At 48.0% G+C, this 25,490-nt stretch overlaps 1 protein-coding gene across 2 annotated transcripts in view; it reads right to left on the bottom strand.

The window, feature by feature from the left end:
- LOC138247173 (killer cell lectin-like receptor subfamily B member 1B allele A) overlaps window positions 1–25,490 on the bottom strand; it is a 213,963-nt gene that overhangs the window by 71,551 nt on the left and 116,922 nt on the right. For both annotated transcript variants that reach the window (XM_069201915.1, XM_069201916.1), the window contains one exon: window positions 15,745–15,851. In XM_069201915.1, the coding sequence (XP_069058016.1) occupies window positions 15,745–15,851 (107 nt within the window). The remainder of the gene's footprint in view (window positions 1–15,744; window positions 15,852–25,490) is intronic.

The following is a 25,490-nucleotide window of genomic DNA, read 5'->3' as shown; positions in this document are numbered from 1 at the left end:
CCCAGTATCCTGGGTACCTAGGTACTATATACTCGGGAATTATAAGGGTGTTCCAGTGTGCCAATTGAAAATGGTAAAAGTGGTCACTAGCCTATAGTGACAAATTTAAAGGCATAGAGAGCATAAGCACTGAGGTTCTGGTTAGAAGTGCCTCAGTGACACAGTTAGTCACTACACAGGTATACACATTCAGGCCACAAACTATGAGCCCTGGCGTTCTGGCTAGCAGGATCCCAGTGAGACAGGTAAAAACAAACTTACATACATGTAATAATGGGGGTAACATGCCAGGCAAGATGGTACTTTCCTACAGTCATCAATGGTAATCATCTGCCTAATGAATATATTTGTAAATTAATGTATATTTACTAGTGTGTGTGTGTGTGTGTGTGTATTTGTGTGTGCATGTGTCTGTGTAATAAAGAAAATGCACGGACTGGCCAATCAATTATTGAGTTTTAATATTGCATGACAATGATTGGTGATTACTCGTCCACACCACTTCCCCTGAGTAGGGCTTAGGCTGCTCTGCTTTGCTACCCTGAGAGAGTCAAATGCTACAATGAAGTTTTTGTTTCTCAGGAAGGGGACATTTTGTGCTGTTATTTGTGCAGGTCACACAACTAATACCCCAATTTCTTATAGATAGATAGATGGATGATACAACACAGATTCAATTAGCAATATAATATTTAAATATCTATATAAGCACGATATATAAGAGCACTGAAAACAAATTAGAAAGACATACTTTGGGCAAACAGACTACATTCATTTACATGTACAGCTGTAGTCCTCAACTAAAATACACATTATTTGCATGCATTCTAAAAAGTGCATTCCTTTATAAATAATAGATTCAAATTGACATAATCTGGTATATTCTGAAAGAGCAGTAATCAGATAAAAAAAAGCAGCTACAAACGAAATGTGTAACATCATTAGTGATGGTTTAGCCTCGCCCCATGGCCCTTATTTCTCTGCATGTCTTATTAACTGTTGATCTCTACCCAGATATGCCTTAGATAATTTCAACATCCTCAGTGAGAACCTTTGGGACTTGATGCTTCTTACAGAAACTTGGCTCAAGGATTGGGCAGCCTCATCTAGCCCCCCTTGATTTCTCTCTCAAGCACATAGACCGGCTGGAGAAAAATGATGTTGGCCTTGCAATTATACATCACTCCTCGTTTCATTTTCCCATCACAAAATTCATGAATATCAATAATATCAAAGGTTTGGCCTTTACTATTATTTTGACCCTCCTCTTTCTCCCTATCTCTAGCGCTAATCTATTGATCCCCCCAATGCTTTGGCTGACTCCTTACATCTACTTGCCAATGCTCTTGGTCAACTGTCTCTGCGATATGCTAATTTTGTGCTACTGGGGGACTTCACTTTACATGTTGATGATCGGAATAACGGATTTGCTCATCAGTTCCTGACCTCACTTCAAGGTTTTTATTTTGGAACAACTTGTAATGGAGCCCACTCACAAAACAGGTCATACTCCTGATCTTATTTTTTGTACGTACAGATTTGTTTGGCCACATGGTACTGTTCGAAGAAATACTGCTATTCCCACCTCCCATGGTTCCAGACACCTGATATAATTGCCTAGATAGGAGAGCCAGTTGCCCCACTCCTTTTCAAATGTATTGGTGCAGCCGCAGATTTTGTAAACAATCTGTTTTGCCAGGTGGCACCAAGCTAGATCGGCCTCCCAATCCTCCACCCATGGTCGATCTACTGCACGCTAGGCTTGCACTGTGCTGCATTGGGCTACTCCAGCTACTCCGGCTGCAATCATTAACCATAACATCTGATATCATGTTCAGGACTCCTCCCCTGTGACAGTTAGCAGGAGTCACTTAACATCCAGTGGGACCTCCAGTGCAAACACCTGAGTCATCTTTCATACTACTTCTACCCAGTAGCCCTGGATCGCCAGTCATTCCCAGGGTATGTGGAAAAAAAGTGCTGTCTTGACCACAGCCTCTGAGGCACAACGTGGAGGTTGCTTTCCCTACTTTCTGAGCTGGAGTAATAGGACCTGCGCAATATCCTAAGTTAGATCATCCTGAAACATGTGCGAAGCACTACCTACCGTGGGCTTTGCAGGACTTCAGTCCAGTCATCGTCATCTAGTGATCCCAGATCTCACTCCAAGGCTGCTCTCAATTCCGTTGTTATGGTTGGGGGAGTTATTGACAAGCTTTCTATAAACCATGAATATTGGCTTTTCTTCTATGGGATGTACCAGCAAGCGATCCTAAAGTGGTCCTGCCTCATGTAGCTGCTCCCCTACTGCTATGTTTCTCCTAAGGGAATGCTCGAGTTGTAGGTACTTGTATCTTTCATTCTCTGCAATATCATACTCTTAGCGTACATCCTCGAATGTGATAAGCGTGTGCCCTCTCTATATGTCTCCCGAGTGTTCTACACCAATCAGGACCCACTTTGATCTACAGTTAGGGTTGACTCAGTATTGAAACTCTCTTGGTCAGACCACTTCCTGGTTCCTTTTAATATTCCTTTCCCTGCTCCTGGCCAGGCGCAGAGACCGGTTAAGCAAACCAACAGGCTATTGTGGAGATGCTACAGTCTACCCCTTTTAAGTGTAGTGGAGATTTGGAATCAGACATTGCAGGCCTTAATAACTGGCTGATAGGTGCTCTGGACAATATAGCTCCCCCAAAAAAAATCCATGTCTATTAGATCTAAACCTTCTGCACCATGGTTTTCTGATGCATTTAAGGCAGAAAAAGCCTTTTGCCAAGGGCTAGAGTGGAGCTTGAGGTTCACATAGGATCAGGAGGCTAAAGAGTAGGATCTGTAGTCTAAAGCAATATACAAGGCCGCACTTGAAAGTTACAACGTCACCAGGCAGAAAACTCAAAAATAATTCCCTCCAACTCTGAGGCAGCTAACAAACCTCATGAGCTTTTCAAAATTGTGAACTCCTTCCTCTCTCATTGCTAAAGAAAATGTTCCCTCCCCTTTGTCAGAGCTATGTCAAGATCTATCCAAGTTCCTTTTTTTAGGAAAATCTAGAAAATGTACAAGTAATGCACTATGCAGGTGCCTCAGGGGCATGGGGATTCTGTCCCTACTCAGCCATCCTCTCTTCTCCTGAGGTTTGATTTAAAATTCCCTGAAATATTCTGGTTGCCCTTTAGACCTCTGCCCTCCTACAATTCTAAAGGTCACCACCACTGTCGTCAATCCTGTTCTTTACAAACTGATAAACACTTCTCCTGAATTAGCATTTGTTCCTAAAAGTTGGAAACACGTGCTATTGCTTTCTCTGTTAAAAAAGCTGTCTCCGGACCCAAAAGGCTTGAGCAGTTTTAGATCAATTTATCTTCACCCCACTGTTGTTAAACACGTGTCCAACCTCCATTTGCATGACTCACAATCAGGTTTCCGTGTGGGTTACTGTACCGAGCCTGTCCTACTCGAAGTCTTGGAATTTATTAAGGAAAATCTGGACCAGAGATCCTCTGTTATACCACGCTTCTGGATTTCTGAAGATTGATATCAGAGTCCTGGCACTACTCTGGTTCAAATCTTTCTTGAAGGATTACTCTGAAGCAATTTTCTTGCCACTTTCACCTCTTCATCCATGCTTTTAGAGTGTGGCGTGCCCCAGGATATGGCACTCAGCCCCTCCCTTTTTAATATCTACCTGGGGCCTCTGGTTTTACTTGTTGAATCCTGGGGAGTGTTATAGTCTCCTATGCGGATAACACCCAACTCCACCTGGCCTTTCATGAAAACGCACTGACAACCTTAGTTCTTTCAAGCCCAGTTTGAAGGCAAATGTGCAATGGATTAATAAAATTTGCCTGAAACTTAATTCTGAAAAAACTGAGATCCTCTTCTTTGGCACAAAATCCTCACCTGAAGCCAGCATCTTATGTCCATCGGAATTGGGTGCCCTTCCCCATCTGGCACCAATTATGAGGAACCTTGGGATAAAATTTTACTCCAATCTCAGTTTGCTTTGCCACTCTAAGGGCACTCCGGAGGATACTCAACCTTATTTTGAAGGACTGTTGGAAAATGGTTGTCAATGCCTTGGTAACGGCCAGACTGGAGTATGCAAATAGCCTTTGCAAAGGTCTGCCTGCTTTCCTAATTAAAAAGCTCCAAACTATCTAGAATTCTGCTGCATGCCTAATCTTGAAGATGGCCCGTGTTCGCCAGTTTTTTCTTCACTTTTGACACCTTCATTGGCCCCCGGTCCTCAAAAGGATCCAATTCAAGGCTCTCACCTTTGCCTACAGAGCCTTTATCAACAAAGGTCCTGTTCACCTAAAGCCCTATTCTCAATCCAGATCCTTAAGATCTAACCATCTGAAACTGCTCCAAGTTCCTCACATTTGTAAAGTAAGAAGAATTGGGAGATCTTTTGCTCATTTGGCGTCCAAACTATGGATTGCACTGCCACTCAGTTTACGGTGCAGTCCCTCTGAATCTTGCTACAGACATAGGGCCTGATTAAGATTTTGGCGGGATAATCGCCATCACGCTACAGTGGTGGACCTGAGTACTCCATCAAGTCGACAGAGTTCTGACTGCTGTTTTTAGGTGTACTGTGGTTGAACTGCCGACCGACTTAATGGAGTGCTCTTCCTAGCCGTCAGATTGGCAAACTCCCGCTGACCATATTTAGATGTTACGGTACTGCAGGTGTTGTTATGGTGGCACATTCTTGACGGAGAGAGACCGCTGCAGGTACCAATGTACATTGTACAATGGCAGTAGCAAGGGCAACAAGGAAGGTAACACTCATCCCATGGAAATTAGCCATATATATCGAACTGCATTACACAACACACTATGGTGGTCATTACAACCCTGGCGGTCGGTGTTAAATCGGCAGTAAGACCGCCAACAGGCCGGCGGAAAAAAAATGGAATCACGACCGTAGCGGAAACCACCAACATAGACAGCCACTTTAACACTCCGACCGCCACAGCGGTACAAACAAACAGCATGGCGGTCACCGCCAACAGACAGGCGGAAGACAATGTACCGCCTACAGTATCACAACCTACCAATCCTCCACCTTTTCCGGGGCGGATTCACCGTGAACTTCGAAGGGAAAACGCTCACCTCTGCACACCCCACGAGGAATCAGTATGCCATGGAACCCGAGCTCCAGATCCTGCCAGCCCTTATCTTCTTGCTCCTCTACCAGGAGCACGTACGCCGGTGAGTACTGCACCTAAGACACAGGGGAGGGGGCAGGGTAAAAACAGGGACACACACACGCAACACCCCTACCCCCACCCTAACCCACTACAACACACACACTAATACAGCATGACACATTACAGTTACACTCCCCAAATCCCCGGAAGAATGCAAAGACAAAATGAAATGAGTGTAACCATTGTAATATATTAAAATCCAGTGCACAAAAATATATATACACTATTAACAAATATATACACCAAGAATAGTAGTCCAGGTAGTGCTCCATTGAAGTCCGTGGAACACTGGGCCCACACGGCATGGGCGAGGCCCACAATCAATCCCGAACATGACGGAGAGAACACTGCAGGGGCATTAGATAGCAATAAAACAGGCACCTCAGGGGGAAGAGAAAGGGGGGGCACTTCAGCCAGTTAAGTGCACGACGCCAAATCCACGAGGGGGCCGTATGCCCACTGTTCAATCCTGGGGAATGCAAAGCCTCAGTCTCTCAAGTCTCTACAGTGGGTGGTTTGCCCACTGTTCAATCCTGGGGAGTGCAAAGCCACAGTCTCTCAAGTCTCTACAGCGGGTGGGTTGCCCACTGTTCAATCGTGGGGAGTGCAAAGCCACAGTCTCTCAAGTCTCTCCAGTGGGTGGGTTGCCCACTGTTAAATCCTGGGGAGTGAAAAACCACAGTCTCTCAAGTGGATAACAGTCTCCACTGGTTCTGGAGGGGGTTTTGTGCCCAGAGTGCTTCATCCTGCCAAGGACTGAGGAAGTGGATGTTAATCTTCACTGGTTCTGGAGGGGGCTTTGTGCCCAGAGTGCTTCATCCTGCTCGTGGCAGACTCAGTAGCGTCAGTGCCCTTGGCGCTTATGGGCCAGCGGTGCTTGTGGCGGCGGTGTCCTGTTCAGCGGTGCTTGTGGCGGCGGTGTCCTGTTCAGCGGTGCCTGTGGCACCAGTGTCCTGTTCAGCGGTGCTTGTGGCGGCGGGGTCCTTGGCAGTGACTCAGCTGCTGGCGGTCCTTTATGGCCCAGCGGGGCTGGTGCTGGCGGTCCTTAATGGCCCAGCGGGGCTGGTGCCGGCAGTCCTTTATGGCCCAGCGGGGCTGGTGCTGGTGGTCCTTTATGGCCCAGCTGGGCTAGTGCTGGCGGTCCTGTTCTGGGCAGCTGGGCTGGTGCTGGCGGTCCTGTCCTGGGCAGCTGGGCTGGTGCTGGTGGTGGCCTCCTGAGCAGGGGGGATGATGGCGGTGGCCTCCTGGGCAGCGGGGAGGATGGCTGTGGCCTCCTGGGCAGCAGGGCTGGTGCTGGCGGTGGCCTCCTGGGCAGCAGGGATGATGGCGGTCTTCTCCGCCGTGCTGCTCTTCCCAGACTTGCTGAGTTTTTTGTGCCCCTTCCCCACCTTGGAAGGTGTCGCAGCTGACTCCACACTCCCACCTGTACCTCTGGGAGCGGCTTTGGTGGCTGGAGTCTTCCCCCTCTCCCGCCGGGCACTGGCCAACTTTTGATGTTTGACAGGTGGGAGACTGTCTGTGCTGTGGCTCCGTGCCACACTGGCTGCCCTGCTGACAGGTGCACTTCAGATTCTGGTGACTACAGGTACCACTGGTCCCGGAGATGTTGTGGTTGAGGTGCTAGGTTGGGACCTGGAGAGTCAGGCCCTAGGAGACTGACGGGGTGGGGGAGGTGAGGGAAAGAGGTCAAGGGTGGACAGGAAACGTTTCTTGGGAACACTGGGACGGGTAGCTGGAAGGGGTTTGGGAGTGGAGGAAGAGGTTGTGGTTGTAGGAGGTGTTCGTTTAGTGACTTTGGGTGAAGGTGCATGAGCTGTAGGCTGTCGTGAGGTGGATGGCTGTTGGGTGGGTGTGTGGCTGCGTTTGTGTATCTTGGGAGGTGGTGTCACAGACACATTGGGAGAGGACACAGGGGATGTGTGAATGGTAGTGGGGGTGGTAAGTGCACGTGAGCGGGGTGTGGTGGTGTGTGCTGGTGATGGAAGTAGTGGCTGTAGATGTAGTGCATGCAGGTGTGAGTGGAGACGAGACTAGGAGGGAGGAGGGAGACGAGGAGGATGGGGACACAGTAGAGGCAGTGGATGTTGGTGTGTCTGCATGTGTGTGATGCTTGCGTGAGTGCCTGTGGGATGTGTGATGCTTATGTTTGCCTGAGCTTCCCTTGTGTGTTGACGTGTGTGCATGCTGGTCTGAAGGTGTGCTTGGGATAGACTGAGGTAGAGGGGATTGGGTCTGGGTGGAGGAAGTTGGAGGGGGAGGCTAGATACAGGGACAATAGCTGCCATTAGTGCTGAGGCCAGAGTCTGAAAAGCTCACTGAAGGGCCGCCTGACCAGAATGAATGCCCTCCAGGAATGCATTTGTTTGTTGCAACTGCCTTTCTACACCCTGGATGGCATTCAAAATGGTAGACTGCCCAACAGTGAGGGACCTGAGGAGGTCAATGGTCTCCTCACTGAGGGCAGCAGGGGTGACTGGGGCAGGGGCTGAGGTGCCTGGGGCGAAGGTGATGCCCACCCTCCTGGGTGAGCGGGCACAGAGCAAAGGCTGAGGGGCTGCTGGGAGGGCGGTGCTGGTAGGTGGGGTGGCGGCTGTACCTGTAGATGCAGGGGGCACAGATGTGGCCACCACCACAAGGGAGCTCCCAAAAGAGGACGAGTCCGTATCACTGGTGTCAGCTCCTGTCCCTGCCGTGGAGCTCCCCTCGCCCTCTGTCCCACTGGTTAATTCCTAGTCCGTAGTCTCGCCTTCCAGGGCCATGTGGGATGCAGCTCACTCCTGCTCCGGTGCTACTGCTCCTCCGCCTGATGATGCTAATGCACACAAGAACAGGGAGACCACAAAAGGGGGGGAACGACAGAAGAAAGACATGTTGAGTGCATGCATTACCGCTACTGTTGGCGGACACGACAGACACAGAAGCCCCCTGCACTACACCGTGTACTTGGGCTCCACTGTTCAATCCCTGGGACATGGCCTACAAGGCTATGGCCGACATCTGCACACATGGATGTCACAGGAGCCTGACTAGGTGTACTTGGCACTGTACGTAGGTGGAGTGGGGTGCCACAGGGTCTGCCAGGACAAGGGGACCTAACTAGCACACTCGCCCAAGCCTAGGGAAACCGACAGCCCACCTCCCCCACCCAGACACCTCCACTGCATGCAAAATCAGCAGAATGAGAGTGTACTCACCCCCTTGTGGCTGCTGTGATGCCCTCAAGTGCCCATCCAACTCCGGGTACGCCACCGCCAGGATCCTGAACATCAGGGGGGTCATGGTGCAGCATGCTCCCAGTGTACTTACCTGTTTGTCTGAAGGACCGTAGAGTAGCGTGTACTGGGGGAGGACCCCATCATGAGTTTCTCCAACTCCTCTGATGTGAAGACAGGGGCCCTTTCCCCAGATGCACTAGCCATTGTCTCTTCCAGACTGAGGTCACAGCAGCACTTGCAGTGTAGGTCCTCTCCTGTCGAAGATCAGATATCGAGTGATTGAAAAGATAGAAAATGTCGGTCACGTCCGTGGCGGTGCATACGGTCACCGCCGGCGTGCATCGTCATTGGCTCCTGGGACCCATAGGGTCCAATGTTAACCAATGCAGATTTGCGCCACGGTCTTCGACCGCCTACCGCGACGGTGTACAACGCCAGCGCAGTTACCTCACGTCCCATTGTCCCACTTTACAGGTCAGATAGCCGCCATTTCAGGGGCCCACATGGCTTAATTGTTAACTGCTTCACACATACCTAGGCTTTGCCTCAACACTCATACAGGCCAAATTTCGGAATATGATTCATGTTCTGTGTAAGCTGTGGGTACATACCTCTGAGTTGGTTGATTCTGTGCTCGCTGTTGTCCTTCATAGGCACCATCCGCTGGGACATGTGAGGAGATGGCGGCATCATCACCTACAGGCTTGATCGAGCCACAATCCTGGAACTGTGTGCCCAGCTGGAGCCAGACCTGATGTCAGCTATCCGCCATCCCACAGGAATCCCCCCTCTAGTGCAGGTGCTGTCAGTACTCCATTTCCTTGCAAGTGGGTCTTTTCAACCAACAGTGGCCATATCATCAGGGATGTCCCAGCCTATGTTTTCCAACGTGTTGTCCAGAGTGTAGTCTGCCCTGCTGAAACACATGCGGAGCTACATCGTTTTCCCTCAGGTGGAGGATTTGCCTACAGTGAAAGGTGACTTCTATGCCCTGGGACATATCCCCAACATCACAGGTGCCATTGATGGAACACATGTGGCTTTGGTACCCCCCTGCAGGAGTGAATAGGTGTACAGAAACCAGAAGAGTTATCATTCCATGAATGTGCAGATGGTGTGTTTGGCAGACCAGTACATCTCCTATGTGAATGCCAAATTCCCTGGCTCAGTGCATGACGCTTACATCCTGCGGAATAGCAGCATCCCTTATGTGATGGGTTAACTCCAGAGGCACCGTGTGTGGCTATAAGGTGAGCACCTGGAAGCAAGTCAATCGGAATGGTTGTCTGGGTCTGGGGATATCCCTACAGGTTAATGTGTGTCTAACAGTTTCCCTCGCCATTTGCAGGTGACTCTGGTTACCCCAACCTGTCATGGCTACTGACCCCAGTGAGGAATCCCAGGACAAGGGCAGAGGAATGCTACAATGAGGCCCATGGATAGACTCAGAGGATTATAGAGCAGACCTGAAGGCCAGGTTCAGGTGCCTCCATACGACAGGTGGATCCCTATCCTACTCACCAAAGAAGGTGGGCCAGATCATCGTGGCCTGCTGCATGCTTCACAACTTAGCTTTGCGATGACAGGTGGCTTTTCTGCAGGAGGATGGTCTAGATGGCGGTGTTGTGGCAGCTGTGGAGCCTGTGGACAGTAAAGACGAGGAAGCAGAAGAAGAGGACATCGACAACAGGAACTCTGTGATCCTGCAATACTTCCAGTGAGACACAGGTAAGAATACAAACCTGCCTACTACATGTACTTAAACACTACTACCTCTCTACTGTCTGTCGTTTTCACCCAGTGTATGGTCACTGAGTTGTCACTTTCCCTTACGATTTCACAGATGTGGGTCCCACTGTGTGACATCTGCTTTGTTTCCTCATGGACTAGAGCTGTGTGACATAGGTATGTTGACATTACAATTGAAAGAGCATTTTGTCACTGTAATTGCTAATACACTATTTCTAAATCACAGACAGACTCCAGATAGTTTTGTGCTTTAAACATGTGTATTTCAGTGCTCAATATTGGAGGAGGTTGTAAAATGGTGAGGGGTGATGGTGGAGGAATGTCCATGGCAGAGTCCAGTCTATTAGTCTCACAGGTGCATTGCCCAAATGGGAATAGGAAGTGGAGCTGGGGCAGTTTGAGGATGGACAGGGTGACAAGGTGGGACAGAAGGATGACATTCAGGGTGGTCTCATTTCTTGGCGGGGGTCTTGGCATCGTTCTCTGTCTTTGTCCTGGATCTCAGGGACCGTTTGTGGGGTGGTTCTCCCTCTGCAAGGGGTGGGGTGCTGGTGTGGTGGTCCTGTGGCTGTACCTCCTGTCCACTAGCGCCGGCGGAGGTGGTGGGCAGTTCATCGTCCAGGCTAGTGTCAGGGGCCCCTTGTTGTGCCACAGTGTCCCTCCTGGTGTTGAGGACTTCCTTCAGCACCCCTATGATGGTGCCCAGGGTGGAATTGATGGATCTGAGTTCCTTCCTGAAACCCAAATACTGTTCCTCCTGTAGGCACTGGGTCTCCTGAAACTTGGCCAGTACCGTTGCCATCGTCTCCTGGGAATGGTGGTAGGCTCCCATGATGTTGGAGAGTGCCTCGTGGAGAGTGGGTTCCATTGGCCTTTCCTCCCCCTGTCGCACAGCAGCCCTCCCAGTTCCCCTGTGTTCCTTGGCCTCCGTCCCCTGGACCGTGTGCCCACTGCCACTGTCCCCAGGTCCCTGTTGTTGTTGGGGTGGTGGGTTAGCCTGGGTTCCCTGTAATGGTGGACAGACTGCTGATTGAAGTGCTCTGGGGACAGAGGTATGGGCCCGCTGGGTGGGTGCTGTGCTGGTGTTTCCAGAGGGGGGAAGCTCTGTGGTGGCCTGTGACTGTGTCAGGGGAACCGACTGTCCAGAGGTCCCAGATGGGCTGGGCTGGTCATCTAGATCCATTTGGACAGAGCAGCTGTCATCACTGTGGGACTCTTCTGTTGGTGGTGTGGACATGTGTGGACCCTCCTGTCTGGTGACGTTGGGTAGGAGTCCTGCAGGGTTATAAAAGGATGTTTATTACATCTGTGTGTGCCATGGCTTGCAATGGGTGGGTGACCGTGTACCCCAGTGCTTGCACTCCTGTGTGGGTCCTTGTGTGATGGTGGTTTAGGGGGGTGTATGGGTATGTGCAGTGGCCATGCTTTGGTGATGGGTCTCCATGCTTTGTTGTTGCATGCAGGGCTTGGTGTTAGGATGTGTGGTTTGTAATGTTGGGACATTTGTGAGGAGCTGGAGTGATGAGGGTGAGGGTGGGGGTATGTGATAGCATGCAAGTAGGGTGGGGGATGTAATAGTTAAGATTTGACTTACCAGAGTCCATTCCTCCATCTACTCCTGCAAGGCCCTCAGGATGCAGAATCACCAAGACTTGCTCCTCCCATGTTGTTAGTTGTGGGGGAGGAGGTGGGGGTCCGCCGCCAGACCTCTGTACCTCAAGGTGGTGTCTGGAGAACACGGAACGCACCTTCCCCCTCTTCCTGATGTCATCCCTATTTATTGGGTACTGTCCCACTGCGTTGACCCTGTCCACTATTCTGCACCATAGCTCCATCTTCCTAGCTATGGAGGTGTGCTGCACCTGTGATCCGAATAGCTGTGGGTCTACCCAGACGATTTCCTCCACCATAACCCTGAGCTCCTCCTCTGAGAACCTGGGGTGTCTTTGCCATGCCATGGGGTGGTGTGGGTGATGTGTGGAGTGGTGTGTGTAGTGATAAGTGGGGTGATATTTGGTGGTGTGTTATGTGAGGTGCGTGGAAGTTATGTGGGTGATGGTATTGTGTGCCTGTGGATGCTTGGTAGTTGTTTGTAGTGTCTCTATCTGGCCTTCTCTCTGTAATTTTGTCGTAGGGGTTTGCGGGTGATGTGGGTGTGTGTTTTATATTGTATTGGGTGTGTGGGAGTGGTGTGTGTATGTGGATCAGGTGTGTGCATTTGGAATTGTCCAATGTGGTAGTGTTTTGTAAATGTGTGTGTACTTTGAGTGCGCCGGTGTGTACCGTCAATGGAATACCACGGTTGAAAGACCGCCACGTGGATTCGTGTGTCGTGATAGTGTGGGCGTATTTCTGTTGGCGTGGCGGTGGAGGTTTTGGTTTCGCCAGTTTATCACTGACCTTTGGTGTGGCGAACTTGTGTGGGTGTCTGAATTTTGGTGGATTCCAAGCATTGGGTCATAATGTCCGTGCCGGAATTCTGCTGCCGTAGTGTTGAGTTGGCGGTCTTCTGCACGGCGGTAAACAGCTTTTGCCGCCAATGTTGTAATGAGGGCCTATATAAACTATATACAGCCAGATATATCGCACTGCATTACAAAACACACTACACACACCATGATCCATTGACATTCCACCACATCACACATGTACATACACACAGCCACACCTACCAACACAATGACACACTCATATACACAAACACACTCACACAAAAGCACATCTACAAACATCACAACAACCACAACAACACTGACCTGAATGTTGCACACAGCAACACAACACACAACCAAACATACACAACAAACATCAGATGCACATGAATGTGGCACACATACATCTCAACCACATCACCCACTCTAGCGCTCTCTGCCTCAACCAGCCAATCCCTTCACACATACACGTACTAACTCCCATACACAAGTGGGACACTTACAAGACCCATTGCAAAGTGCACACATCGACAGAGTTTACAATGATGATGTTATTTTTATTTTGGGAATGAATATTTACACCAAAATTAAAATTGTGTTATGTCATCGATTTATGACATATACAGGTGTGTCCCCATTAATGTTTGACATAGGTATTTTATAGACATACGGCTGTCACTAGTGTATTTTTTAAATAATACTGTGACGTATATTTCTGCAGTGGTTCCGAGCTAATGTGAGGTAACTAATCACAGGACAAAAGTAATTCAGAATGCTTACCTTCGAGTGCGGCAACAACAGGGTTGTGTGTCTTTCGTGGTCCAGTGGTTACGGCAAGGGGAGAGGAGATCTCGTCCAGTCGTGTCCAGTCAAATATGGAAGTGGAAATAGGAAAAAAGGTATGTTTTTTATCTCATTTCCCTTCCAATCTGACAACTCAGGTGTAGAGGTAACACCACCACAGTTGCCTTGGCGGGACAACACATTGTAATCTGCTTGGTGTGAAAAGTGGCTAGAGTCCAGCCACCAGCTTTTTTATCCAATGGTGCTATAGATGCGGGCGGAGATTCCTGGTGGAGTCGGCTAGACTCGGGGCAATCTTTTGCCTGTGGTCTCACCAACATCTAAATAGGGCGGGCGGACAGCCAAGGCGGCGGACGGGTTTTCTGATGGAAAACCGGTAACAGGACAAAATCTAAATCAGGGCCTTAGTCTCAAAACCCTGCGTTTTGACTCTCGCCTAGTAAGTTCATACGTTTTTTATCTTTTTTTGGCTCCTTCTCCTCCATTAGCTTACTGCTAGCGCCAGGACCTCTTCGGAGGTAGCTGTGCACTCTACATGTGCCATGAATTGAATTGAATTGAATTAGCAGGAGACAGGAACTGATAAAGCTGGAATGTGTCCTGTGTTGTGAAGAGCTGGTAAAAAGTGTCCTACTATTGCATCAGGTTGTAAACACAAACCTAAATTAATAATTAAGTACAGCCAAAAACACTGGCATAGAATGGAAATGCATTTTGTGTGGATATGCTCCTTGTGAGAGAGCTCAATGCAGTCACTCAAAGTGAAGTAAGCCAGTAGATGAAGTAGGCAGCTCCTTTGCCCCATGCTGCATGCTCTAGTGGGTGGAAGTAAAATGTGAATGGCACAATTACAGACCAATGGATGAAGAGGGCTGGCTGAAAGCTCCTTTAAGTAAATATACTATACATATAGAGGGTCATTCTGACCCTGGCGGCCGGTGGCCGCCAGGGCCACCGACCACGGGAGCACCGCCAACAGGCTGGCGGTGCTCCAATGAGCATTCTGACCGCGGCGGTTCAGCCGCGGTCAGAAGCGGAAAGTCAGCGGTCTCCCGCTGACTTTCCGCTGCTCTTTGGAATCCTCCATGGCTGCGGAGCGCGCTCCGCAGCCATGAGGATTCTGACCCCCCCTACCGCCATCCAGTTCATGGCGGGAAAGCCGCCATGAACAGGATGGCGGTAGGGGGGGTCGCGGGGCCCCTGGGGGCCCCTGCCGTGCCCATGCCAATGGCATGGGCACGGCAGGGGCCCCCGTAAGAGGGCCCCGAAAAGTATTTCAGTGTCTGCCTTGCAGACACTGAAATACGCGACGGGTGCCACTGCACCCGTCGCACCTTCCCACTCCGCCGGCTCGATTACGAGCCGGCATCCTCGTGGGAAGGTCGTTTTCCCCTGGGCTGGCGGGCGGTTTTACTGGAACCGCCCGCCAGCCCAGGGGAAAACTCGTAATACCCGCCGCGGTCTTTTGACCGCGGCGTGGTAATTTGGAGGGCGGGATCCTGGCGGGCGGCCTCCGCCGCCCGCCAGGGTCATAATGAGGCCCATAATCTTTGTAAAATCCAAAGGCTAACACCAAACCAAAATGAGAGCTGAGATTAGCAAGCAAATCATCTAATCATGAACAAGGGTTCACTCAGTGTATTATTGCATACAATGCAGTCTAGTGTGCCATGGGTGCAGTTGAGATAAACACTACATGCAGCACTGGACATACTAGTTAATGTGAAGGCCGTTGTGCCTGGGATGTTATTAAATGATGTTGTTGTAAAACAGTTCTTTTATTGAATAATTTATAAATATTTAAGCATTTTAAGAGTGCCCCTTCAAAATGGCTTTTAAGCCTCAAGCTTTGTAGCCAGTCTTTGGCAGGTGTGGTGTTTAAAGCGCACCATTTCAGTTTGTAACATTTGTTTCAAAATGTTCAGTGGAGCCCCCTCCTCACCACTCATGGAAGAGGGGACCTTGCTTGCTTCTGTGCTTGCTTCCTACAATCCGGGATGGGGCTACCCCCCATACTACTTTCAAACATCACCAGCCCCCAACAGTTTGTCTGTATAAATAATAAAACCTAGAACATGTTCTCAGTCTTGCATTTTCCACATGAGTGAACGGGTGATGTTAGCGACAGTCATCATTTCTTTAAGATGAGTAAATCAGCCAATCACAGGGGAGAAGCATCAGTCTGAATTCAAACACATTAGTGTGACATTGGCAGCCGCAGGAAAAGTGTTATGATTCTCTGTTGGAAAGTGGGCACAAAATGTGACGAGCCCCTTATCCACACTTTATAATATCCTCCCCCGTAAGAATACCAGTGACACTTACACATTTCCATTCAGAGCAGATCCATTTACCCAGGTCCAGCGCCATCCAGCGGCTGTGATGAAAAGCCCAATCCAAGCCTGGATGGTCAATTTGGATGTAAGATGCTCCTGCACAGAATAAACAGCAATAAATCTTTGGTACAGACCTATTTCCCTTTGATGCAAATAATAACACACAGCAATGTTTATCTGGAACAGACTGGTGCAAGTCAGGAAGTGAGCTGGGTCTGCCAGACCACAACTTGAGTCCACACAGGTGAGGTGGACAATACTTCAAGAAATGTTCTCACTTATGTAGGCAGCTTCAGGTATCCAAATTGTAATAATACATTCAATTTATCATAACAATTACAATGCTACCCCAGTGCATTTCCGGAAAGACTCCTTCATGGCGATTGGATGCAGGGCATAGCCAGAGGCCAACGCCTGTGCCCAAAACCCACTGGGCATGGCAGCCCTATTTAGCTTTCACTAGACACTGAAGTATTTCATTACAGAATTCAACAATTCTTTAAGAAAACATTGTTAATTGAGTTAAGTTACCTTTGCTCCCACCTAGGCTTTTTGGTTTTCAGTTTGAATTTATTTCAAACGATAAAAACGTGCAAAATTCCACTTTTAAAAAATGGGAACAAAGGTGAGCACAGGTGGAACCTGCCAGGCCACACACTACCAATAGATACCAAATGTATATAAGAACGTTGCGTTTATTGTTTAAACAAAATGACACAGGGGAATGCCCCCTTGGCTGTCTTCAATTTATATGCTATTGGAGCAACGTATGATCACTAAGTGACCAACGCAATGTATGTGTGAAAAGTGTCACTGCAAATACAGGGTCTGTCCTTACTGGTGTCAAGCGGCACACAAAGGGAGCACTATTGTGACTTAATGTTTCCTGGTACTTCTCACAATGTGTAACCTCACACCTGTAGGTTATAGACTCACATGAAGTACTTAGTACTGCTTAGAGCTCATTTGCTTCACCTTTTCCTCAGATGCAAGCACAAAGTTGTGACAATACAGTGTCACTCTGCTCCATTCACGTGACCATACTTGGCACAAGATGGTGGCTATACACGGTTACCTAGCATATCGCATTATGATAACACGCATCTTGCGTGACACTCTACTGCTACTCCCTTGCTCCTTCAGCTGGGAACTGCTCTGAAGACAAGTGAGAGTGAGGGACTGTGTGCACACAGGTTATTGAGAGAGGACTGTGTGAGAAACTGTCTTCTTGCATAAAAGGCTGCTCTGGTATAAAGTGTAACCCAGTCCAGGAGTACCATTGTTTACCAGCAAGCCCCTTTCTCTGACAAGGTAGGTTTTTGGGTGGCGGCTCCTTCCTCTTAGTTATAACAGATTAAAATCCTCAGGTGCTTCATCTGGAAACCTTCGTGTCTAGTCTCAGTACTAGGAGTGGGCGTAACATGTAATTCTGTGTAGCGTAATCATGTGGAATTATTTAATAAATCCAAGTGATTATGCTTGAATAATGCAAGAAGGATAATTCTGTGCTTAGCTCTATTTCTTAGAGCACAAATGCCTTCTTGCATCGAAAATGGATGCAGAGGTGCATTTTGTACTCAGAAATAGTGCTAAATGCAACAGAACATGTAGGGAGTACGGTAATATAGCACTATTTTCTTAGGGTGAAATACACCCTCACATCCAAAGTGGGCTAAATGCAGCAGAACATGAATAGCGCTAAAAGGGATCTTGCGGTAGGATTCTTCCCCATAATTACTCTTACACACGTGAGCAAGAGTAATTGCTAAATTAATGATAATTCTGCATCAAACAGTAACCCGAAATTACTAAAATTACTCAAATTTCTCCAGTGTTATCATACTTCTGTCTGGGCCTACTCAGGCCACACAAACTCAATGCTGAATCACGTGATGGCCTGAAGGTCTGAGGTGCTCATTGCAAAATTGTCGGCCCCTACAACCGTAGAGGGCAAAAGGTGTTTACATCCACAAATTCTATAAAAATACTGTGGTATCCACCAAGGGCAGCTCATCCATTAAGGTGGAGGAGCATCACCCTACTTACTAAATTGCCCCGGACATAAAAAATAAAATGGTAATTAAGTTAATTATTTACCATTTTATTTTTCAAGCTTTGGCGTAGTCTCCCCTGTCTTTTTTGCCTCTGCTTTCCATGTTTTGACTGTGTGCTGGACTTTGTTTTTGCTGGTTTTGGTACTCTGGGCACTTTACCACTGCTGAGTAGTGCTAAAGAGCAAGTGTTCCTTGTGTAAATTGTAAGTGTAATTGGCTTTTCCATTATTGGCATATTTGATTTACCAGTAAGTCCCTAGTAAAGTGCACTTGAGGTGCCGAAGGCTTGTAAATCAAATGCTACTAGGCCTGCAGCACTGATTGCGCCACCCACATGAGTAGCCCTGTAAACATGGCTCAGACCTGCCATTGCAGTGTCTGTGTATGCAGTTTTAAGCTACCAATTCGACCTGGCAAGTGTACTCACTTGCCAGGCCCAAATCTTCCATTTTTGTCCATGTAAGGCACCCCTAAGGTAGGCTCTAGGTAGCCCCATGTGCAGGGTGCAATGTATGTGAGAGGTGGTACATGTACTGATGTGTTTTACATATCCTAACAGTGAAATGCTGCCAAATGCATTTTTCACTTTTGCAAGGGCTCTCTCTCTCATGGGTTAACAAGGGCCGGCCTTTAAATATCTTTTAAGTGCAATTTCCCTTTGGGAGCCGATAGAAATCCTGAGTTTGGCGTCTCTGAACTCATAATTCAAAAATACATCTTTTGGTAAAGTTGTTTTTTAAATTTTCAGGTTGAAAATGCCATTTTTAGAAAGTAGGCATTTTCTTGCTTAAACCAGTCTGTGACTCTGATCACTTCAAGATGGGGGTGTTTGATTAAGGAAGAAGCGGCGCTCTAAATTATGAGTTGTATCACAATTTACCAAATTAGCTCCAAACGGTGCACTCTTATGGGGATTACACCCTCCAACCCCCTAAACTGATGGGTAAACGAATCAGTATAAATAATGTACAACTCAGAGGTACCCGTTCTTATTATTACACACGTACGAGATGCCTGCATGCTAGTCGGACGCATTGATAAATAACACCAAAAGATGCATATCATGAACACTGTGTTTCAAACTACGAGTCTGTTAGGAATAAATCCAACACAGAGGAGGCGTAATACAGTCTTTTGATTCAATGCAGCTTTTCATGGGATTTTAATGTCTTTGTCCCGTGTTCATATTCCATATTCTCATCATATAAATACCATCCAAGTTAATTACAACAAAACATCCAAAGATTTCATATTTCAAGCATGTGCCTTTCTGATTTTCATTGGCTTCCTAGCCAATAATTGTGTACTCATCAGTTCTAATATTGGCCTCACAGTCTTATATGCTCATCAGTTCCATATTGATTTCACAGCCATTGTGTGCTCTTCAGTTCCAATATTGGCCTTACAGTCTTAAGTGCTCATCAGTTCCATATTGATTTCACAGCCAACACGTGTTTCATCCACCGACTTCCTCAGGGCTGAAATGTCTTATAAAACCATATAAGGAGTATGTCAACGTCACAACTCCCAATAGTATCTGGAATACCTTTCCTGATAGAAGAAATGGGATGGATAGCCACACAAGAGCTCTATGAAACCAGTGTAATCTTAAGTGATAATTCCATGTTAGTCATGAGTTGCTACAAATGTGAACACTATCCGTAAGTGAAAGTAACACCGAAACCTCAAAAAGCCCATGTGAACCCTAGACTAATTTTATCCCTATTCAGTAACAAAATGTAACCGATCAGAGTTAATGAAATTACTTGTTTATGTGTATGGTAACAAAAGCAAAGGCAGCTGATATCCAAACACACTGTGTTCAAGATTAACCTTATAGGGTCACACCCTCCGCGTGTCAGGTGCTGTTGAATATAACAAGCATGCTCAATACCTGATAATCTGTATCATGAAACAGAGTAACATGGCACTATTTGTATTGATTAATCACGGGAAACCATAATCCTCTCCATTAAGGTGGAGGAGCATCACCCCACTTACTAAATTGCTCCAGACATAAAAAATATGACTGTGTGACTCTGCCTGCTTGTGTATTCCCTGTCTGGGTCAGACTGACAGTTGGACTGTTTGTGAATCTCCACAAGACAGTGACATAAAGGGAGCTGGAATGTAGCCTGCATATCCTGATGGGTCATTTAGGCTAGAGGGGAGGGAGGAGCTGACACTTACAGCTGAATGGGCTGTGCCTGTCCTCACACAATGCAGTCTCCAGTCCCCTGGTGTGTGTTTGGAGCCAGGTCTGGGGAAGGCAGGATCTTATGAACAGAAACTTTCCTTTGACGTTTGCCAACTTCAAAGGCAGAAAGGGGTATAAGTAGTGGACCCGAAACCCCAGATTTTCAGATTACTTCTGGAACCAAGAGGAACCTCTACCAAGGACAATAGCTGAAGAGCTGAGGAGAAGTGCTGCCCCTGCCTGTGACTGTGCTTTGTTGGGCTGTGCTGCAGTTGCATGCTTCTGTCTGTGAAAGGGGACAAAGATTGGACTTTGTGGTATATTCCTGCTGGTGAAGAATCCCCAAGGGCTTGGATTGAGCTTGTCTCCTGTTTTGAAGTCTCAGAGCCATCAAAGACTTCCTCTGCTAGCACCTGGACTCTCTGCTGAAAATCATACCCTGCCAAGTGGTGCCCTATGCAGTCCCTGGGCCCTTGAAAGGTGAAGCTGGTTGAACCAAGATGAAAATCCACGCACAGAAGCCATGTGCGGAAAAGTTCGACGCACCAACTGCAACGTGGCTGTAAAAACAACGTACCACCTGCCTCGCAGCTGAAATTGAAGCACCACCTGCATCACAGCTGGGAAATTGACGCATAACCTGCATCGCAGTTGGATAAACAACGCAACACCCTCTTGCGACTGTTGAAAATGACCCAACCCCATGCAGCATGGTTTTCTATCACCGTGCGGCTGGATTTTGCACGCCAAAATCAACGTGAACCTGCGTGGACCTGAGGTGCCCTGTCAGGAAATAGACACATCACTCAATTGCAGGAGAGAAAAACGACACATCGCTGACTTTTTTAGCCGCATGCTCACCCGTGTGGCTTTATATTAGATGCAAACCGGGTACTTTGTGTAACAACAATATTTTCCTTGTATTCTATTGAGTACAAATCTATTATTTTAAAAACTACCAAAGGGATGAGCAGGGGTTATCTTAAGTGTGTATCTCCATTACCCTGATTAGAGTGAGGGTTCCTGTTTGGGCAGAGTGCAAACTGACTGCCAACCAGAGTCCCCATTTCTATCATTGTTGATCAGCGGTGAGGGCAGAACTTGTATTTGTACTTGACATACAGTGATTAAGTGTACACTACCGTTTTCAGTTCAGACCACATACTACTTTTTTTTTTTATTTTTTTTTTTTTTACTTTTCCTGCTTCCATTTTTTGTGATTTTTGAACTTCTCTTGGGAACTCTCTGAACTACTTTTGGAACTTTGCATTTTTGGGTACTCACCAACATGTCTCAATCTGGGGATGCACCATCTGTGGCTACAAAGGCTGTTTTTGAGTTGGAGAAACTGGAGGAGTATACAGTGGCTCACCTGAAAGAGTTTTACAAGGATCTTGCCTGCCCCATCAGGAGCTCCACCAGGAAGAACGAGCTGCAAAAGGCATTGAGGGCCTAGGTGGCACCAAAGGAGGCTAGGAGGCACACAGAGGAGGAGGATGAGGAGAATGAGGATGAGGAGATGCAAAGCAATCCGGGCGGTGTGTTGAATATCGCTGTTCTGCCTGTGTGGAGTGTCTCCTGGGCAGGTAGCAGTGTGTCATCCACGGATCTGACTCCTGAGAAGTTTCAGGACAGAGAGGCAGAGAGGTGCACCAGTTGGAGTTAGAAAAACTTAAAATGGAGTTGGTGGAGGGAAGGTTGGCTATGGAAGAGAAAAAGATGCTCTTGGCTCATGAATTAAGTTTGAGGGAGCTGGACGAAAGGAGCCAGTCCAGCAGGGATGGTGGCAGCAGTACCTCCCTGCATTCCAAAGGACTCAGTAAAGGATTACAAGAGGGAGGATAACATCTATCTGTGCTTTAAGGGGTATGAGTCAGCTCTCCACATGAACATGGTCCCTGATGCACATTGCGGGGCGGGTCTGTGGAAACACTTTGAGGTAGAGGGGAGAGACACTCTGACATCCTAAGGGGATCCTCAGGGACTCACCTACTCTATCATGTAGATTGCCTTACTCACCAGATATGGTCTTACTCCTGAACAGTACAAGGACAAGTTTAGGTTCTACAAAAAGAAGGAATCTCAAACCTGGTTAGAATGTGTTGACTCTTTTCGCAGGTCACTGGATGGTTGGGTGAAGCGCAGTAAGGTGACAACTTATGAGGAGCTGTACAATTTGATTGCTTAGGAGCACTTGTATAGTCTTTGTTTTCCAAAGCTGCACCAGCACCTAGTTGATAGCATGCTGACTAACTCCAGGAAACTTGATCAGGAAGCAGACCGGCGGGAAAGCACCAAGGTCCAAAGGAGGTTTGGGGTAGACTCCACCAAGGGTGGGCAGGGTCCCCATCAGAAGAAGTGGGGGAGGGGTTAACGGTAAACAGGGGGAGTTCTCAGAGGGGCCCCAACATAGTTCACTGGGTAAAGATTCCCAGCCCCCAGTTGAAAAGAAACTATGGGTCTCTACAGGGAAACCTGCAGAGAGGGGTGCCCGCAAGTTATATGCATGTGATCAGGTGGGTCACATGAGGGGGGCCCCAAATGTCCCAAAGGGTCACAGACACCAAATGATGTTCAGACACAGAGTTTGGCCGGTGTAGCTCTTGGGGAGGAGTTGGTTCCAGGTGGGTGGGAGCCAGCTGAGATGACCCTTGTCTCACTAGGGGACAGTGAGATGGTCCGGAGGACCCTGGTGCCTAAGAACACTAAAAAGTACAGGTAGTGGGTGATCATCAATGGATAGAGGGTGGAGGTTCTGAGAGACACAGGAGCTAGCGTGACGACTGTGAGAATTCCCCTGGTGTCTGAAGAGCAGGTAGTTCCCCATGCACTTCACCAAACAGTTGCAGTAGATAACTCTGAGCGCCTGTGCAAATTGATGCAGGTTCCCTTTAAGTTGGTGGGGGTCTTGGGTTCCTTGAGGGTAGCTGTGACTCCATCCAATAACCTGGAGGATTCCCCCTGGAAGGAGGTGGAACACAGGCCTCACTTGGAGATGCTGGGTCTACCTGGGTGGGTGTGTGTATACTCCCGGTCAATGGCAGCCCATCAGAGTGATCAGGAGACCCTGGAGCCTGAAAGAGTGGCCCATGTGCCTGCCAGAAGGAGGAAGTGCAAGGGTCGTGAGAAACCTGTCCCAGAAGTTCCCATGGTCCGGGAGGAGGCTGAACCAGAGAGGGATGCCCCGGAGCCTACAGAGGAACAGGTGGCTGAACTGGGGAAGGTGCTTGAGCTGACTCAGTGGCAGCAGGAAGGGGGTCCCACCAGGGAGGCATTCTGTGATGCATAGAAAACATGCCCTACTCTAGAGGGTTTGCTGCATCAGGCTGCAGACCAGGCATCTGGCAAGGAGTCTGGATCACACTTGATTTATTGGGAGGATGGCCTCCTATATAGTGAGCCTAAGGTGGCTGACCCTGGGGCAGCCCATGTGCTGGTGGTACCCCAGTGCGTCAGAGCCTTCCTACTGGGTTTGGCTCATAATGTGCCTTTAGCTGGACATTTGGGGCAGGACAAGACCTTTGAATGGCATGTCACCCACTTTTACTGGCCCCAAATGCATAGGCACTCTGATGTGCACTGTAGGTCTTGCCAAACTTGTCAGGAAAGTGGCAAGAGTGGGGGGAAATGTAAGGCTCCCCTCTAACCTGCCTTTTCCATCCCTTTGAAAGGGTTGGTATTGACATTGTGGGGCCTCTGGATCCCAAGACAGCCATGGACAACAGGTTTATCCTGGTCTTGGTGGTTCCGCCTGGTACCGAGAAGCTATACCTCTGAGGTTAATCATCTGTGGTGGGAAGTGCATTGATGGGGGTTGTTAACCCTATGGCGTTCACCAAGGAGGTGTTATCTGACAGGGGTACCAATTTCGTATCCACATATATGAAGACTCTGTGGAAGGAGAGTGAGGTGACCTACAAGTTCATCACTCCTTACCACCCCCAAGGAAATGATCTGCACCTGGAAAAGCATGATTATGGGCCTGTCAGAGCCCTTGGGGCACAAGTGGTGTAGGAAGCTGGCCTTGTTTGTAGTGGGTACCTATGGTCCTACACCTTATACCAGGTCCAGTTATCCCTTATTAGTGAAATGTAGTCAGTGTCTAGAAGCCAGGTTAGTGGTAGTGTGGATGAACAGCCAAGGCCTAAGTAGGAGACATGCAAAGGTCATGCAATACCACTGTAGTCAAACAGTACTCACATACATGAAAGAAAATACTCAGTGTTACAAAAATAAAGGTACTTTATTTTGGTGACACAAATGCCAAAAGTACCTTAGAGGCTATACTCCCTTAGGAGGTAAGTAATATCCACAGTATATACACTAGAATGCAGTAATAGCTGTTAGAAAACAGTGCAATTAGTGAAAATCACAATAGGTAGAAATGGGCTTAGGGGAACACAGACCATATACTAAAATAGTGGAATGCGAACGTCGGTTTCCCACCTAGGCAAGTGTAGTGTGTAGAGGGGCACCAGGAGGGTACGAAAACACCAAAGGTAAGTAATAGAGCCCCCCCCCAGAGCCCAGGAAAGCTGGAGTAAATCAAAGTAAGTTTCCTAGAATACACAAGAACACTTGATAGACCATTATGCAAATTAGAGGAAGAGACTGCAAGACACTCACAATGGACTCCTGGACCTGAAGACCTGTGGAAGAAGGGGACCAAGTCCAAGAAGCACTGAAGAGTCCAGGGAGAACAGGAGCCCCTGCTATCCTGGATGAAGGTGCAAAAGAAGAACCACCTGTGAAGAACAACCGTCAGTACTGCACCCAAGAAGATGGATGCTGGTTCCTTGTTGGTGCAGATGATGTGAAAGCAAATACTCAGTGTTACAAAAATAAAGGCACTTAATTTTGGTGACACAAATGCCAAAAGTATCTTAGAGACTATACTCCCTCAGGAGGTAAGTAATATACACGCTATATACACTACAATGCAGTAATAACTGTAAAAACAGTTAGAAAAGAGTGCAAATAGTGAAAATCACAATAGGTAGAAATGGACCTAGGGGGAACACAGACCATACATTAAAATAGTGGAATGCGAAAGTCGGTTTCCCACCTAGGCAAGTGTAGGGTGTAGCGGGGCACCGGGAGGGTACGAAAACACCAAAGGTAAGTAAAAGAACCCACCCCAGAGCCCATGAAAGCTGGAGTAAATCACAGTAAGTTTCCTAGAACACACAAGAAGACGTGATAGAAGATTATGCAAGAACCAGGAGGGACTGCAAGACACCCACGATGGACTCCTGGACCCGAAGACCTGTGGAAGAAGGAGACCAAGTCCAAGAAGCACTGAAGAGTCCAGGGAGAACAGGAGCCCCTGCTAACCTGGATGAAGGTGCAAAAGAAGAACCACCCGTGACGAACAGCAGTCAGTACTGCACCTAAGAAGATGGATGCTGGTTCCTGGTTGGAGCAGATGATGTCCCACGCCAGATGGATGATTGCAGTCTGGTTTGCGTTGCTGGATTCCGGCAA

This window comes from Pleurodeles waltl, chromosome 7 (genome assembly GCF_031143425.1).
Source record: "Pleurodeles waltl isolate 20211129_DDA chromosome 7, aPleWal1.hap1.20221129, whole genome shotgun sequence".
NCBI classification, from domain to species: domain Eukaryota; kingdom Metazoa; phylum Chordata; class Amphibia; order Caudata; family Salamandridae; genus Pleurodeles; species Pleurodeles waltl.
Note: the sequence above shows the minus strand (reverse complement) of the source record. Positions and strands in the feature narration are given on the sequence as shown.